General features: G+C 33.0%; 2 protein-coding genes across 4 annotated transcripts; both read right to left on the reverse strand.

The window, feature by feature from the left end:
* Positions 1-106: 106 nt before the first annotated feature.
* LOC109814176 (glutamate decarboxylase 1) lies at positions 107-6,457 on the reverse strand. Its single transcript, XM_020378544.3, has 7 exons — positions 5,957-6,457; positions 5,644-5,848; positions 1,867-2,067; positions 1,502-1,716; positions 1,147-1,400; positions 956-1,008; positions 107-731 (listed from the first exon to the last, which is right to left on the reverse strand). Exons 1-7 carry the CDS (start codon positions 6,040-6,042, stop codon positions 240-242), a joined length of 1,506 nt encoding a protein of 501 aa, XP_020234133.1. The 5' UTR covers positions 6,043-6,457; the 3' UTR covers positions 107-239.
* Positions 6,458-7,028: 571 nt separating this feature from the next.
* On the reverse strand, positions 7,029-17,549 carry LOC109814182 (Protein kinase superfamily protein). Of its 3 annotated transcripts, none has more exons than XM_020378553.3 (17): positions 17,169-17,529; positions 16,628-16,917; positions 16,458-16,541; positions 16,232-16,372; positions 16,085-16,155; positions 15,664-15,757; positions 14,586-14,663; positions 14,436-14,502; positions 14,014-14,099; positions 13,869-13,919; positions 12,839-12,886; positions 12,492-12,612; positions 12,198-12,378; positions 9,765-9,896; positions 9,530-9,675; positions 7,419-7,496; positions 7,029-7,340 (listed from the first exon to the last, which is right to left on the reverse strand). In XM_020378553.3, the coding sequence occupies exons 2-17, from the start codon at positions 16,817-16,819 to the stop codon at positions 7,198-7,200; spliced, it is 1,713 nt and encodes a 570-aa protein (XP_020234142.1). In that variant the 5' UTR covers positions 16,820-16,917; positions 17,169-17,529; the 3' UTR covers positions 7,029-7,197. The 3 variants fall into 3 exon arrangements, with proteins under 3 accessions (XP_020234142.1, XP_082919357.1, XP_082919358.1); XM_083063232.1 differs by having other exon boundaries at positions 7,252-7,340; positions 7,419-7,468; positions 17,169-17,549; XM_083063231.1 differs by lacking the exon at positions 16,085-16,155 and having other exon boundaries at positions 15,664-15,735; positions 17,169-17,537.
* Between the last annotated feature and the right edge of the window lie 89 nt (positions 17,550-17,638).

The raw sequence follows: 17,638 nt of genomic DNA on the forward strand, positions 1-17,638 counted from the left end.
AAAATTCAAGAACAATTTGAGAATGAGAAAATTTAAACAAACTTCTGGGATTAAAAGAACACAACTGGACTTGACAAAATAAAATAAATCATACTTACAAAGCTCATATCAAAAACTCATTAATTTCAAATATCAAAACTTACATGGTAGGTTCTCCCATTTATCAAAAACTCATATAAATAATAATGTAGTTTGTAGTAAAAGAAAGGTGGTAGAGACATAGGGAGTGGTCTGAAGTCTTAACAAACACAGTTCATCTTCTTCCTCTCCATGACAAACTTCTTCCAAGCTGAAGTGATTTCCCTTTGTGTCTCAATTTCACTCTTCTTGGCAACGAGCACCTTGGCCCCATTATCGACATCTTCTCCGGCAGCAGTGACGGTGTTGCTGATGACCCGAGCAGGAAGCGAATCGAGCTCGTGCAACACTTTGGTGACATCACTCACAAGACGCTCGGCGAGGGTGCGAGAAAAGTCCTCCCTGATCACAACACGTAGCACTGTCACATGCTGTGCATCTGGGGGCATCGTGTATGCTGGCACTATCCATCCATAACGCCTCAGCATATCAGAGATTTGGAATTCATCAAAGTGGTTACGATCCTTCAATGTGAACGCAACCAATGGCACACCAACGTCTTTCGATACAATTGCAAACCGCCCTGTTTTCTCTAGTCCTTCCTTCAGCACTACCATGTTGTCTGTGCAGTTTTCCATCACCATTTTATAGCCCTGCCATCCCAATTAATATATATAACACTTTCACAAAAGGAAAAAAAGAATAAAGTTTACATAATTTGAGAAGCTTATAAACTTCATGTTACTAACATAAGTAGGACTCACAAATTCATGTTAACAAAATACAGTCACTTGTCATTGCTTGGTTTAAGAATTGGATGCTAAGGATATAAGAAATTTAATCTATGTTTTGCCTAAATGGGTGTCTTAATTAATACCTCATAACCCAATCGAATGAGTTGGTAGTACTGAGCAATAACTTGGCTAGAACCTGCATTCGTTGCATATTTAATGAAAGGAATTAGTATTGACCATTAGGCATAAACTAATTAATGGTAGAAAGGGAAAGCATGATTCAGGTCCATTAATCTAGTTGGTAGTTACTAAACCAATTGAGTGTGTGAATTACCTTTGGAGAAGTTGAGGGTGAAGGTGGGTTGATCAGCTCCAAGATAGTTAATGTGGAAAATGAGTTCGTCAGGAAGGTCTTCCTTGCTTCTCCAAATGACCCAACCAATTCCAGCATAGACTAGACCATATTTGTGTCCACTAACATTGATGCTCTTCACTAGTGGTAACCGAAAATCCCACTCTAGCTCTGGATAAAGAAAGGGTGCAATGAATCCACCACTGGCTGCATCCACATGAATTGGAGTGTTCCATCTACCCAAAATTTAATTTCATATATCAATTCCAATTATTAAGTACTTTAGACTCAGTTCACAAAAAATAGGAAGGACTCAATTAATATGTGCAAAACTCACCCAGTTTCCTCATTCTTTGCCAGGAGGAGATCGTTTAAGCTCTTAACATCTTCAAACTCTCCATTCAGAGTGGAACCAAGGATGGCCGCAACACAAATGGTGTTCTCATCCACCATTTCCACAGCCTTTTCAGGGTCCATTACATAGTATCCATCACGCAGCTTCACCTCTTTCAACTCCACCTCAAAGTACCTTGCAAATTTCTCCCAGCAAACCTTCACATGGTAGAATCAACCAAACCCAATGACTTATTTATTATTGACATCAATATGCTAGAATTTTCAAAATCAATTTTCAGTTACACTAAAATTTCAGTTATACTATGCTCTTGTACAGTGTAGAACATTAAGAAGTGGTTTGTGTACCTGAACATTGGCACCAGTGACAATGTTAGGACTGTCAATTGGCTTCCCTTCTTGTTTCCTTCTGTTTTGCCACCTCCTTTTGAATGCTAATCCAGCCAACATTATGGCCTCTGATGAGCCAACGGTGCCAACACCAACTGCAGTTTCTGACTCTTCAAGTGGTGCATTGAAAAGATGAGCTATCATGTTAACACACCGGTTCTGCATGCATACAAAGTTTAATGGTAAAGTCGATCAAAACATATGCACAAATCAACTATATACTCAAAATTTCATTAGCAATCTTTATGCATTCTTTTTTTTGGCAAATCAATATATCTCTTAACCGAAAGTTAAGGATTTGTCCTCTAAAATATTAATGATTGATCTCTTTCAACAAATATTTTTTCATATGTATTGGCTTAAAATTAAATTTCCGATCACATTTAAAAGATAAGATTATTTATCAACTATGTCACACCTTTTAATTTATATTTACACTCTATAAATAGAATCTATGTACATATATTATACACTCAATGAGTAGAACATATGTACATATTTAACTTATATTATGCTATTTTTAGAGAACGTGGATAGAACACATGCACATAGTAGATTAATAACAAAGTTAGATTATAACATATGTACATATTTGACTAATGACTTATATTAAGCTATCTCCATGCTGTTTTTCTTCTTATTATTAAATATGTTATATCTATCACGTTCCTTTTTCTATCTTCTTAGTTCTCTTTTCTCCCACAAGTATATACAGTACTCCTTAGAAATATGAAATCATTTTTGCCCTGTATGTATTCTTTAGGAAGTAGTGTAACTTTCAAGTTTCAACCATTCTCTTTTACTTTATAGAGCAAGTATGATGTAAATATTTCTTTTTAACTTTTTATTACAAATTTATAATTAGTATAGGAGAATCAGAGAATAATGCTTGCTAAGTTAGGTTTGCTAGAATACGATCTCTAGATCAAGCAATCCCTAAAAGAGTTTGTGTCATTTAAATTAAAGATAAAAATATGTTTTTAGTCTTCTAAAAATAATTAAATTTGGTTTTAATTCTTCAATAGTTTTTTTTGTTTCTCATTATTTTCAATTTTAAAAAAATGATTTATATCTCCATTTGTTAATGTCGTTTAAAGAACATAGTATCATGTAAATCTATTTTACAAGATAACTTCTATGACAGTTTGTAACGAAAATGAAATTACTGAATAATTATACAATCACAACTAAATATAATATAATGTTAGAGAGTTATAGCTTGAGTGACATTAAATTCTTTTAGATATCGATTATTCACATAATTCTTCTTCACGTTAGTCATTAAATCAACCTAAAAGCAATTTAAAAAAAAAAATCTGTCTACATTGAATAACATTTATTTGAAAGATCAACCACCCGACTTTACATGAATTTTTATATAACATTACTCATTTTAATTCTGGTAGATCTAAATCACCCAAATATTGACATGTTCCCAAACTAGTGTAATGTTAACTTTTTCTTATGTGGATACAGTTATTACTTAGACCCCACATGCTTGCCAACTTGGTCCCTTCCACCTTATCAGCACATGTGATTATATTGACCTAATTAATTTGATGGTATAGATAAAGAAAAATATGACTTATCTTTTTTCTATGGTTAAGATGAATTTGATCACTACATTGATGATACACATTTTTATTTTTTTATGCTAGGTATCACGTGGGACTTGGAGAGTAAGTTGACAATGTAGTGAATAAGGTTGATTTTTACCTAATTCAGATTTTAGTTTCACCCTTAAAAATTAAACTTAATTTGTCGTTATTCATTCTACCACTTAAAAAGATGAAAACCTAAACTTGCCTTGCAGGAAAATTGAAACCAACACGCATGAAAATATATATATATATATATATATATATATATATATATATTCACAATCTTAAAATCAATTCATCATAAACCATTTCATGATAAAGTTAAACTAGAGAAGAGAAATTAGGTTTTACAAAAGGATATCACTAATCTACTAGATATTAATAAACATTTATTTAGTATGAATGAAGATTTGTTTCATATTAAGACTATATAAATGGATGAAATTGCTGTATCTTTTTCACCCTATGTTAAGGGTTTGGGCACATACAAAGAGAGTATATTAAATTCCACAAATAAAAGTGGGATATTGACATATTGCCATATTGCCAAGCCGATAAAGGAAGCTCCGTTGGGTAGCTTTTACAATGGTCTAAGCTCTAAAATGTTAGGGATTATGATTAGTGTCTGAGCCAAAAGTCATCAATTTTATATTATAAAATGTTTATTATTTTTTATTGTGTTTATAAATATATGATAAGCCATTAAAAATAAAACATTTGTTATATAAAAAACAATCATCAAATGCTTGACTTTTTAGACTGATTTAAAAATGTATTCAATAATTTTATACCATGTATTTATAGACACAATTTAATAAACCGCCCCTTAATATAATTCATAAGTTAATACACCTCCCCTTAATTTCGTATGTTGAAGTTTATCTATATTTAACTGAGTTCTTACGAGTCTTAAGATTGAAAAATGTTGGATGGAAAAAATTTTCAATTAAATGTTTCGACACACACATGTTTAAATTTCTAGATCTAGTACTTTTTTTTATATATATAACCAACCATTAGTCTTAAATTTCCATTACTATATGTCTTAAATTGGTTCCAGTTATCAAAACAAAAGACTGGCCCAATGTATTTTGATTGGGCCAATGGACTTCGTAATTGCCTGCCATTGATTGAGGGCTCTCCATGTTTTCGATATGGGCCCCCAATTTAAATGTCTCACAATTATGAAACATGGGTGTAACAGAAACAAAAGCAGAGCCCGCAGATAAAAATTAAAAATATATAAAAAGAAATTCTGAAGTTTAAAATAGTGAACAATAAATTTTCACTTTAAAAAATAAAAATTGAAAATAAATGGTACTGGGTTTTAGTCATGAAAATAATATATTTTTAATAATCTTTTAAGATGTAAAACATACTGCCTCAAGAATTTTGTATAATGTGTTTTTGAATGTACGCGGTGGTAATGATATTCGAATTTATGACTCTGGGGAGTATTTATTCAAGTCCCTCGTTAACACAATCCTGGGATTTAAAAAATAAAAAATAAAAAAATAAAAATAAAAATGCCACCATTATGCTAAAATTTATGGGTGATTTCGAGAAATTTTATAAATTTAAAGGCATATCAAATTAACACAATTCGACTGAATTTGATTCTTTTAGAATGAATAATTATCTTTATAAGTAACTAAGTAATTTTTCTCATTAATGAAAAACCAGTAATTTATATTAAAATACATACATAATATATTGTAAATATATGAAAATAAAAGTTATTAATTTGCTTCTCAATAATTAGAATTACTTAATTTACTTTTATTCACGTTAAATAAGTCAGATGATATCTTAAATTGAATGAAAGGAGCTGTCACCATTCATAAAATTGTAGCTCTTTCAAAAATGAGTTTTGTTTTAACATTAATTATGATGCATGAAAGTTTTTATCACTTTTGGTGCAAGAAAAAGCAATTTAAGAAAATGGTCCTCTTAAGGCTCTTATACAAATATATATATAAATAAAAAAAAGAATGATTTTGTATTGAAATGGTGAGATAAAAGAGTAATTTTGTTGAGAGTGGAAATTGAGGGCGTTGATTGGCAATAAGAGGATGTTATGTATTGATGGAATAGATATTGAAGGTAGAGAAGCATGGAAGAAGTGGGATGTTACCTGGAGCTCAGTGGTGACAGGGTACTCATCCATGTCGACGTAGTTTTTGTTGATGGCAGCCATGATGAGTTTGTCGCATTCAGGCTCCATCCACGTCGTCACAAAGGAGGCCAGGTTCAGCCGAGGGTTCCCGTCAAGCATCAGCTCGTCGTTTATGATCTGGTACGCCGCTTCCTTCGGAATCGATTGTTCCGGCATCTTGAACCTGCAACACCATTCCATGCATGCATACATGCATGATGCATGCATCATCAATCATCATCACATTCACATATATAATAATTAAGGATCCATTAAAGAGAGAGAGATCCACCTGGGGAGGGAGGCGCGGACATAGCGAGAGGCGAAGGTTGAATGGACAGAGACATCTGTCTGAGAGGCAGTTTTCGAAAGAACCATTTCGAGTCTTCAGAGAGAGAGAGAATGTGTAAAACTGATTAATTAGAATGAAGGTAAGGAGAGGAGTTACGGGGCCTTAAATAGCTCCATCAAGGAAGCCATGTGTTACGTAATAAATTTAACTCCACTTTAGCCAAGGAGTTGCCACATTAATTCAATAATAAGCTAATTAGTGAAATAAAACAGATGATATAATTAATAAATAAGCTTATGTAACACCAGAATCAGAGACTCGCAAAGGAAAAGACACATTGAGAGCCCACTTATAGAAAATTGACGAGGACAACGCCGCAGTCTACGCGCCTCACTAAAACCTTGAGGCTGAATCACCAATAAGAGAATGAAACAAATCAAGGGAAGAGAATGAAGAGGTAAGAGGTAAAGGACAATGACCTCTTTACCGTCGAAACCTTTAGAACGAATCAGGTGAGTGCAGCTGCAGCCCCTTAAATTACAAAGTATTCGTTACACCTCCAATAAAAAGAATCTATTTTTTTTTTATTTTATTCTATTATTACAAGTTTTAAATTTGAAAAGATATTTTTCTTTTTATGAAAAAAGATAAAGGAGATTTTTTATTTAGAAAAACCTTTTTTGTATGTAATTCACCTCAATTTAAACTAGTAAATAACTAACAACCTCTTTCAATATTAGGAACTAAATGACACTTTACTCATTTTTTTTTCCAACAAACATGTTTAGAATTTTGATTTTAATGGTTGGAGAGATGGATATTTATTATTTAGGTAAAAAAATTTGTTAGAAAAGCAACTTCTATTGGTTGTAAGAGGATATTATACAGATTATATTACTTAATCCGTAATGTTTCGCATAAAATTTGTATTTTTTCAAAAAAAAAAAAAACCTAGATTTCTAGTTCTCAAGGAGAATTGGTTGCATGATGTAAATTTACACATCCTCATAGACATGTAATGCGTGCATAAGAGGTGAAAAGAGAATTTTAACCATATAACCTATACAGTATACACAATGGTTAAGATTGTTTTAATTTATTTTAACTATAATCATTCATTCTGTTTATACAATTGAGATTCGCTTCTTTCATACTTTGATCTGTCATTTGGTACACTCCCAACTCTTATTCAGGGATAGTATACCGTCAAATAAGCCTTTGGTCGAGACAGAATTCAATATCTAAAACAATGTATTACGACTGATACATAAAAGGAGAAAAACGGAATGCACCAGGCAGCCAAAAGAGTCGCAACTGATCTTGCTGTACAAGTATTTCTGTACACTTTTCAACTTCTGCTTCCAAGGGATAACATCAATGGTCCCTGATGGAAGGGGGCAAAGGGAAATAGTTCAAACTCAAGGTGATATTTAAATCAAATCATAGGTAAAAGCAATCTCACCTATAAAGACCGTAATTAGGATGTGGAGATATTTTATCGTTGATATGAAACTGAAAAAACCAGCTTTCGCATTAAAATCTGGAAGCACAAAAAGCAAAATCATAGTGAAAATTAATTCTGCAAGCTCTTATATTCTTTTCTCTGGCCTATATGAAAAATATCAACACCAGAAATCTTGTATTTACGATAAATACTTGCATAAATCTCATCCTCCCAACTTTTGTGCATCCAAATTAAGTACCGAAATGATATACTTAAAAGGCTCACATTGCTTAAAAATTGAGACTAATAATAATTTATAAATACCATTCTTCCTTAACCCACCAAAACACCTTTTCAAAAACAAAATCATGATGACCCAACGAATGTCAAAATGGACAATACCTTAAATACGGCAACTCTAATAATATTTACGAATTAACGGTTGGAATATTGGTGCTAGAAAGAGTATTTAGGTCACTCTTATCCCTTAGTCTTGAGTGAAAGGTTTGTTCTAACATGTCTAAAAGTTCTACATTGCTTAAGAATCAAGACTATGAATAGTTTATAAAACACTCTCCTTCCTTAACCTATCGAAACGTCTTTTAAATGACAAAACCGTGATAACCCATCGACCAACAGAGCGAAAAATACTTCAGACACGATGATAGACTATGGCCAAGGCCAAGGAATCCAAGAGGTGATATCTTAAAAGAACCAAGAGGAATGGGATGATATTAAAGACCTTTCATATGTTTGTACATATAGTAGTCTCTTTGTATAGGCTTATTTTTGTCTTTGTATTTGTGAGGCACTTTACTTGCTTTTAACTAGTGATTGTATATTGATTTTAGGGTGGGTTACTTGGAGAGTTTAACTCCATTTAACCTCCTTTGTTGATACATTCATTTTATATTTTTTCAGTAGGGAAAAAGGGGTGGCATTTAGCAATGCTTGAGGGTGTGACTAGTAATTAGGCCATAACTGGGCCTAGGCAAAATTTTGCATATTAAACTCATTTTGCTCCTAATTTTTCATAGATTTGATTTAGCTAGGTCTCATCATCATATGATGAACCTAACTAAACCAAATCAAATATTTTTGAAATAAATCATGGAGCATTTTTTAGCCTTGCCCGCCTAACTCATTCCTTTTATTATTGGCCAAAATTTCTAGCTTCTCTGACAAGCTTTGAAGCTTTCCTTCCAAGCTTCTAAACCTTAGTAGGTTTGGTTGATCTTACCATGGTTCTTAAGTAAACCATGGTCAAGGTTAGCTTCTCCTACAAGTTTTAGAAACCATGGATGGTTAGCTACACCTTACCATGGTTCCTAGTGAACCATGGTTAAGGTTAGCTTCCTCTACAAGCTACCTCTCTCTATATATTTCTAAATTGCTCATTGTACTTCACTTTTTGAGATATGAAATCAGAATTTGACTCAAATTCTCTCCTCTTAAAGTCCTAAATTTCGTGGAGAAACTTTCTCTCTAAGTTTCTCTCAAAGGTTTCCAACCTTTTAGCTTGTTCAACAAGCTTCATCACTCTTTCATGGAGTAACCGAACCTCCTTGGTGATTCTTTTCCATTGAAACTTCTTCAAAGGAGTTCCTCATCCAAATTCGTGGTCAACCTCAAGAGTTTAAAGGTCCTTGCATGGAGAACTTGGAAGAACAACAATCTTCTCCAAGTAGTTCCATCACACGATGACTCAAAATATCCTTGGACTTACAGACGAAACAGGTATCGTAGGTTTTCACTAGTATTTCTCCCTCTTTACACTTACCACTTTTGGGTAAGAAAAGCATGAGTAATCGGTGTAAAGGGGTAGATGTATCATGTACGGGTTTGGGAACAGACATAACACTATTGACACAAGGTTCTGCAAAGGAATGTTTTTGTACATTTCATTAAAAAAAATACTCAACATAGATTTAAGTGTTGTAAAATTTTTTAAGAAATAAACATTAAATGCTCTGTGTATTTTTAACATAATAAATATTTTTATTTTAAATAAACACTTTCTATATTTGTTTCTTTAATTAATTTCCTAAAGGATCTAGTTAGAGGCAATTCATTCAGTGAATTATGACAAGCTTTCATGTAAACTTTTAAGAAATGAGAAGGGAACTCACACAAGTTTGTTCCGAGTATTTTACACGATTCGCCTTCACCATTCGACTTTAGACAGAGACGACCATACACCGCATATTTAGTGTAAGTTAGCAACCTCGTGACCCGTGAGACATCCATCTTTCTAATGATAGACCTCAACAGTGCACTAGAATGAAAAAAGTAAGATATGTTAAGCTCATCAAGTAACACAAATTTTCAGCGTCCAATAAAGCAAGCTTGAACTCTGTTTCTTACTCTACACGCAGTATAGCAATAAAATCTGGGGGCAGAGACTCCATGAATGAAGATACGTCCTCAAACAACAGACTTTTCAATTCGTGTTTCAAGGTCTCTTTTTCTTTGATTGATATGCCAACAACATTTTTGCTGCAAATTACATAAAATGCCCCATTGATAACTTTTTTATGCAAGAAACAAATTATTAGTCACAGATTACATTGCCTTCCAAAAAAAATAAAAACAAAGCAGAACAAAAGCAAAAGGCAACAGAAAACAAGCTCATTAACACAACAGGTCTTTCATCTTTCTGCATTAATCCGTCAAGGAGCCCCCTGCAATAAATCATATTAACAAAGGAGAGTTGAAACTTGAAATAGGGAATGAAGAAATGAAAATGAATTTGTTATTATTGATATAGCATATATATATATATATAAATGCTTTTTTTTTTGTAGAGAAAAAGTTTAAATTAAGATAAAAACACGTAACCAACAAGATCTAAACTACTATCAACAGAAGATAATTAATTTCAGCAACTAACACTTAATCATAGTTTTAAAAATTGGCTCAGATTGACTGGATCACAGGCCGACAACCAATCGGGTATGCCACTAACCCACTTAAAACTGGTGTAACTGCTGAAATAGTGGATTTCAGCAAATATATATATATATATATATATATATATATGTGTGTGCTTTTTTTTTTTGTAAAGAAAAGTTTAAATTAGAATAAGATGTAACCAACAAGATCTAAACTATCAACAAAAGATAATTAATTTCAGCAACCAACACTTAACCATAGTTTTAAAAATCGACTCGAACTGACTGGATCACCGGTCTGAGTCTCACATCTCAAAGTTTGCCACATGCATTGATCAAGACATTTGAGAGCAAATGCCTTACCACTGAACCAAGCAATTTCATGTTATTATACTTGACAAATATAATATATATATATATATATATATATATATACTATATTAAATTATGTTTTACATACCAATTCATGTAGTTCAACCTCTGTTCTCAAGTTTGACACATGCACTGATCAAGACATTTGAGAGCAAATGCCTTACCACTGAACCAAGCAATTTCATGTTATTATACTTAACAAATATAATATTAATATATATACTATATTAAATTATGTTTTACATACCAATTCATATAGTTCAACCTTTGTTTTCTCATGTATTTCTTTATACAAAGCAAAAACAAAAATAACTTTAGATAAGATGGGACTTGAATCTTGGTGAATGTGATTATTTAACACCTTAGTGACCCGACCACTAAACCAACATACACTATTGTTATACAATTGACTTATATGATTTATATAGTATATTTTAATTAAAAATTATATATTTAATAATATATTAATTTATGTGATTCAACCGATCTATAATTTGGATGTTTTGTCTGTATTATATATTGGCTACAATTTTTTTGAGGACTTCTTCAAGGTGGCATGAATTTTATTAAAATTTATTGGTATGAAATATATATGACATACATTTTTTGTAAAAAAATTTCATAAAGACAGGATCATACAATTTAATTAGTGACTCACCAATTCAACCTCAATATCTCGACTCGTCCGATTTTTAAAGCATTGCACTTAACCATTATAACTAATTTACCATTACAATTATAACTACTAACTCCTAATAAATCCTAGGCTAAGAACCAAAGGAAGGCCAAATATCCAATCATGGTTTTTTTGGATGATCATTAGTTCATTCCTTTTGGAAGCAACTAAGGAGATGTTTGTAATAAATTGGTAATCATGACATACAAGGTTTTATTTTTCTCCGATACATCAGGCAATTCAAGAGATCATCATTTTGTGCCCGACATTATTAGCACTTAATACAAAGCTTCCTCCAAAAGGCACATTAAGATATGGAGCTTAATTTGAAAGCATTCTCCACTTTAGGCTTCAGCTATTTGATATCCTCCGATATAAACAATTTTAAAAACAAAGGAATCATCACATGGTTATTTTAAGAAATTTCTGATCCTTAATTTATACAATGAATTTTTTGGTCTGGATGAGGGCATGTCATTTCTCGGACCTGGGACCTAACAATGGTAATGCAATGAGCAAACCATTGCACCAGGCCGTAGACAGACTTAGTTTATACAATGATAGTAACCTTTTAATGACCACACTACAGTACTCCTTGATTACTCGTATCTACAATAGCCCTCGACTATTTACCAATATAATTTGTTAAACGTGAGAATTGTATGCACAATCCAAACAATAAAATGAATAAACAGATAGATCATACCAATTGCAATGAGTTGTGCATTACTGTTGTAATTTGTAATCCACCACTAAGTGAAACCATAATAAATAACTACAATTATCAAATTGGATAAATTTCAAATATCAATCCAATATCATTTATATGTATCAATAAACAGAAAGTCAGGAAGGAACCTTTCAATGGTTGTTCCAGTGAAAATGATGGGTAAGTATCTGGAATACTTCCTGGCACCAAATCGCTCACCAAGCTGCATTGTTTTCATTGAATCCTTGAGAATTAAAGCTTCCCATAATTGACAAAAATCTTTTCTGAATTCATCATCCAATGTCGTGTAGACTGCATGATCTAGAAGAACTGCAAAATAATTCCAATAGGGTGGAAAAGGTCAAGATTAAATTTTTCCATGTTCTAAGTTTCAGTTAGTATCCAATTAGAGAAAAAATGATTTCAAATACATTAGTACGTACCCAAAGAGAAACCATTACAACCTTCGGGAGAAACTAATATATTACCAGGGTGTGGATCACCATGTATGTAACCATGTACAAATATCATTTCAGCAAACAGCTCAGTCAGTGATTTTGCTACCTTCAGTAACATGTTTAGAATGAATCAGATAAGCAAGTGAGCACTTAGCACTATAACAATAGGAAGAAATGAATGTGACTTTGAGTTGATATTCATCTGATTGGTGATAACATTCATCAACTAATTACCAATGCTGCATGGCTGCACCACAATAAGAGAAATAATCCCACCATAAAGAACATAAAACACAATTTACACGAGTTCACCATAGCTGTGACAAGTCAACCTTTTCTGGATCAACCCCAATCTGATTCAGAAAATCCAAGTCATCAATCTGAAATTGAGTAATCCAACTATTAATAGAATGTGATATACAGAAATCTAAAGCATAGCACAGCTTGAATATCAATATTACTACAAGCACACTGCAGTAACATAATATAAAAATGCCCATGCGAGACTGACTTTGTCATTTAATAATTATATAAATTAATGGGTTTTGGCTTAATTTTATAACCACAAGAATACTTCACTAGGGTATGCACCAGTTCGTGTTATCTGAGCAGAATAGCATAAAACTTCAATAATACAGTTTTGTTTTTTCTCAAAGGAATGAAAAGTGTCCACTGCAAAAGAAGCAACAAAGCATATATTGAAGAATATAAGCACATCTGTTTTAATAAGCAGACAACTTTACATTTAAAAATATAATAATTCCAAATTTCACTGTTCAAATTTCCATTTCTTTTTCCTTTCTGTCATTTTCTTTGATTGTTAAGGTATTCTCCTTAGTACATGATGCCCTTTCTTCTTTATATATTGTGAATGTTATGCTTCTCCTCCCACACAAGGGCTAAGAAACTGCTTAAGGACCTACTAAAAGTAAATATATCTTAGAAAATCACAAATTGGATAGCTAAGAAATACTAATGGTATATAATGCAACCCTCTCCTGTTGTTAGACCTCATTTAAGCATCCTCAAAGACATTCGTTAAAGGAAGACAGACAAGGTGGCAATAGTATCGAAGATAGGGTTGGGAGGTTTTGGTTTTCCTTTGAAAACCAAAATCACCTGAGGAGAATCCTAACAATCAAGTGGGCTTAATGATGAAGTGAATGTCAAGCATTCAAGAGGGAGACAATGTAACAACCAAAGCCCCAGATCAAAAACAAGCAACAAAAACTGTTAAGTTTATAAATTTACAAGGTTCAAGGAGTTTATAAATGATTTATCAATAAGTGCTATCTTTAGAACTAATGCGACAACAATTTTTTTCCAACATAATCATTTACTGACATGACTGATAAATCATACCTTGTGTCCTGTATAAAACTGCATGGTTAGGACTTGCCTTGTTGTCAAGTCCTGCATGCATAATTTGATGGTAAATTGGTAAGTAGTACAAAAATACTAAATAAGAAGTTCACAGAAGGAGCAAAAATTATCTCAATTATCATACCCAGAATACATGAGGAATTCTGACCATTTTGTTATTTTTGAAATTTTTGGCTGCTATCTCAGAATTCCTTGCCTCCTGAACAAAATCTGCAAGAAAGTAGTAAGAGAAAATATCTCATTCATTCAGTCACCTCAAATTCCTTTGCTGCTCTCTCAGAATTCCTTGTCCCAGAAAAGGATAACTTATAAATGATAAAGTATAATTAAAAAAAAAAACTGATCATGTTTAGCAGGTAAAATAAATTCTAGACTAACTACCCTACTTGCATCAGTAGTTGAAATACTTAACATAAATCAGTGGCTGATATGTAGGGAAAATTTATGGTGGTTCTAAAGCTAGACAATATGGCCACAGTTGATATATGATACACCCTTATGTGAGAGAATGCATTTTTCATAGAGTAACTAGGCATTCTTACTGACCAAGTTCTGAGGACACAGACTTGGCAAACGTTAATGGTAGCCAATCAAACCTGTATTGAGGGTATAACTGCAATCAAAGGAAGCAATATTAAAGCAAAGAAGCAACATCAACTAGAATAATAATTACAGCTGTCAAGAGCCAGAGCATACCCATGCAATAGTTTTTGATAGGAAATACATTGTCCTTGTATCAAAATTCATCTGCTGCTCTATCCAAGGATATTGTACCTAGTTTCCGGTGAAGAAAATGACTTTACAATTCAAATAGAGTTTTCAAAATGTAGCTTACCTCAATACAAAATATGTATTAGCAAGAAGCATACAAGCAAATGACATAAGTGTTTACCAAATAATGATAGAAGTATAAATCTTTTAAAATTTTCCAGCAATGTGTGATATTATATGCTACCATATATGATATAATCAGGGAAATAACAATATCTTCTAAATAGCATTATTATACATAATAATTATTTCTATTAACTCAAATGCAATCCATGAAATTTTATAGTGATACTTATAGTCAGGTTTGGACTCAAGTAGCTAAATCTAAATCTTGTTTTGATATAGTGCCTGAGCATAACATCATTCAAGTGGAGATGTAGAATCAACAAACCATATAATTAACTCAACAAATTAGAACTGAATCAACTGACCAAGGAAATTTTGTAATGATAATGTTATTTTCAACCTAATGGGTTTACTGTTTACAGAAGAAGCATTTTAGGGATTACAAGATATAAAAAAACTGCCAGGCGTTTCATTGTTAATAAAGCACAATATCCAACTCATTGGAGTCAAGTCAAGCACAATACTTCAATTTTCTCAATCTCAAGAATATGAATTATAGCTCCCAAGAAGGCATGAAATATGTTCAATCTTTCATTGGAGCTATAATTCATCCTGTTTTGTGAATTTTTTTTTTTTTTTTAAGAGACAGTGTTTTCATTGTAAAATGATGTCTGTTTGTATTTTTGTGAGGCTCATTGCTATAGAAAGAAAGTGAATATAGAAATCCTGATTATCAAGTTAGGTCATTTGTCATATTATATTCAAATTCATTTGAATTTCTCTTTTATATTTGTGTGTGTACATGCATGCAGTATCCCAGTTTCCAATATTTTGGACATCAACTGTGTTGGAATATCTATGTCTAATATCTATGTCAGTTTGTACTTCATAGAAATCCATCAAGAATTCAGGAAACCACTAACACCAATATACAAACCTTGATTGCTACTTCATGTCCACTTTTCAGCACTGCATGGTGAACTTGAGCAATAGATGCAGCGGCTATAGGCTGTTCATCAATTGACAAAAACCTGTAATTCACGTAAGTATAAATAGTAATGTTAAAGCTTACAAATAAGACCACTAAAGTTTCAAGTTTTTAACTTGCATAAAAAATTATAAAAGAACATGGGGATTTAATGGGTGAGAGTATTATATCAGCAGTCAGAATTCTGAAAGGTAGGTTCAATTCAAGCTACAACAATAGCTTATGCATTTTCACACTTTTTAGTCCAGATGGCTCTTGCACGAGAGGGCTTAATAGAAATTAGAATACAGAACCATTAATTGAACAATGCAACATTACAAAATATAAATGATTCTGTAAAATCAAAGTTCAGTTACTAAAGGCAACTTACATCTCAGAGAAATCAGGTCCGACATTATCCTTTAACACTTCCCTAATAACTTTAAAAGGAAGAGGAGCAACCTAGGTCATCATAATATTCCAATTAGCAAGATAACTAACCAAAAACAAAGGAAATTGGAACTTAATTGAGAAAAACCTGGTCCTGTAATGAAGACAAAGTGGACGAATACTCTTTAGGAAGCACTTTCTGCGAAGCAACGAACTGTCCAGCCTTCACGTAAAACCCTTTGTTGGCTTCGCATAACTTGAGAAACCTCTCGGCAGAGCGTAGATGAACCTAAGCATCAAAACGATGAGTTCAACATCTCAACACAGCATAAAATCGAAGCTATTATCACCAAAACGATTGGAACAGCGAAAACCTGGGAAATCGCTCGACGGTACTGGTCGGAGTCCTTGTGAAGGCCGCGCAACGAGAATTCGTAGTCAACGACGGTGGAAGCAACCTGAGAGATCGAAGAGAGAAGTGAAATTGAACTGTGAGAAGAGTTGAGCGAGGAAAAATAGAATAGAAAATGGAAAGAATCGGCACCGCCGAGACGGCACGAGCGGTGCGGATGAGGCCGTGGATTTCGCCTCCGAGTTTGTCGGCAGAGAACGCGGGGAGGGGAGAGGGAACGGCGGAGTTGGTGGTTTGTGCGGCGGCGGCGGCGGCGGTGGTTGCGGTTAGGAGGAAAAGTGCGGTTGTGCGTTTGGCGGGAAAATTGAAAGGTTTGGGCATCATTTCATTAATTGGAGGGTTTATCGGTGTTTGTATTTTAGCAACGCAGATTTAAGGCTGAAACTTAATTTTATGCTTGCAAGACTCATAAATATTTCCACCTGGTTTCCATAATATCAAAAATAAGGTGGTAAAATAAATGACCTCTTTAGTATTTAGATTTTTCACATGTTTATGAATTATGATTTATGAGTTAGGATTTTGATTTATGAATTTCACCCTCAAAAGGTGAGTTTGATTCAAAGCTACAGCTAGAAGATTTTAAATGAAGGAAAAATTGATTCTCTACATGAAAACACATTTGTAAACATCGGATGTGCGTCAAACGCAGAAGCTACAAAAAGTATCTTACGTGATTTTCTCAAACAGAGTTGAAAATGAGTTTCCAACCACACACTCTTTTGATGATGTTATTTCCGTGAATCCTGATATTTGGAAATACCCTTTGTAAACATTGGATCCGCGTCAAGACAGAAGCTACAGGAAGTAGCGAATGCGATTTTCTCTTAAATGTGCTGTGAAAAGACAGATGAAAATGAGTTTCCAACCACGCAATCTTCTGATATGTTATTGTCCTGATATTTATACTGTCCTTACACCACCAGCACAGTCAGTCACTCTTATTGGTCTCCAAAAAGGTCTGCCAAAAAAGTTTTTTATGTAGCAAATTAATTACCATTTATCAATGTCTTCTCTCTGCTTTCAAATCATAACTATTTTTCAGTTTGTTAACATTCACTTTCATCTCCATTCAAAAAAATGGTTCATTTCTCTTTCTGTCCTTTGCTATTGTTTAATTAAAGAAAAAAAATTAAAAAAATA

The sequence above is a fragment of the Cajanus cajan genome, chromosome 9 (assembly GCF_000230855.2).
Source record: "Cajanus cajan strain Asha chromosome 9, NIPB_CcT2T_4, whole genome shotgun sequence".
Taxonomy (NCBI): Eukaryota; Viridiplantae; Streptophyta; class Magnoliopsida; order Fabales; family Fabaceae; genus Cajanus; species Cajanus cajan.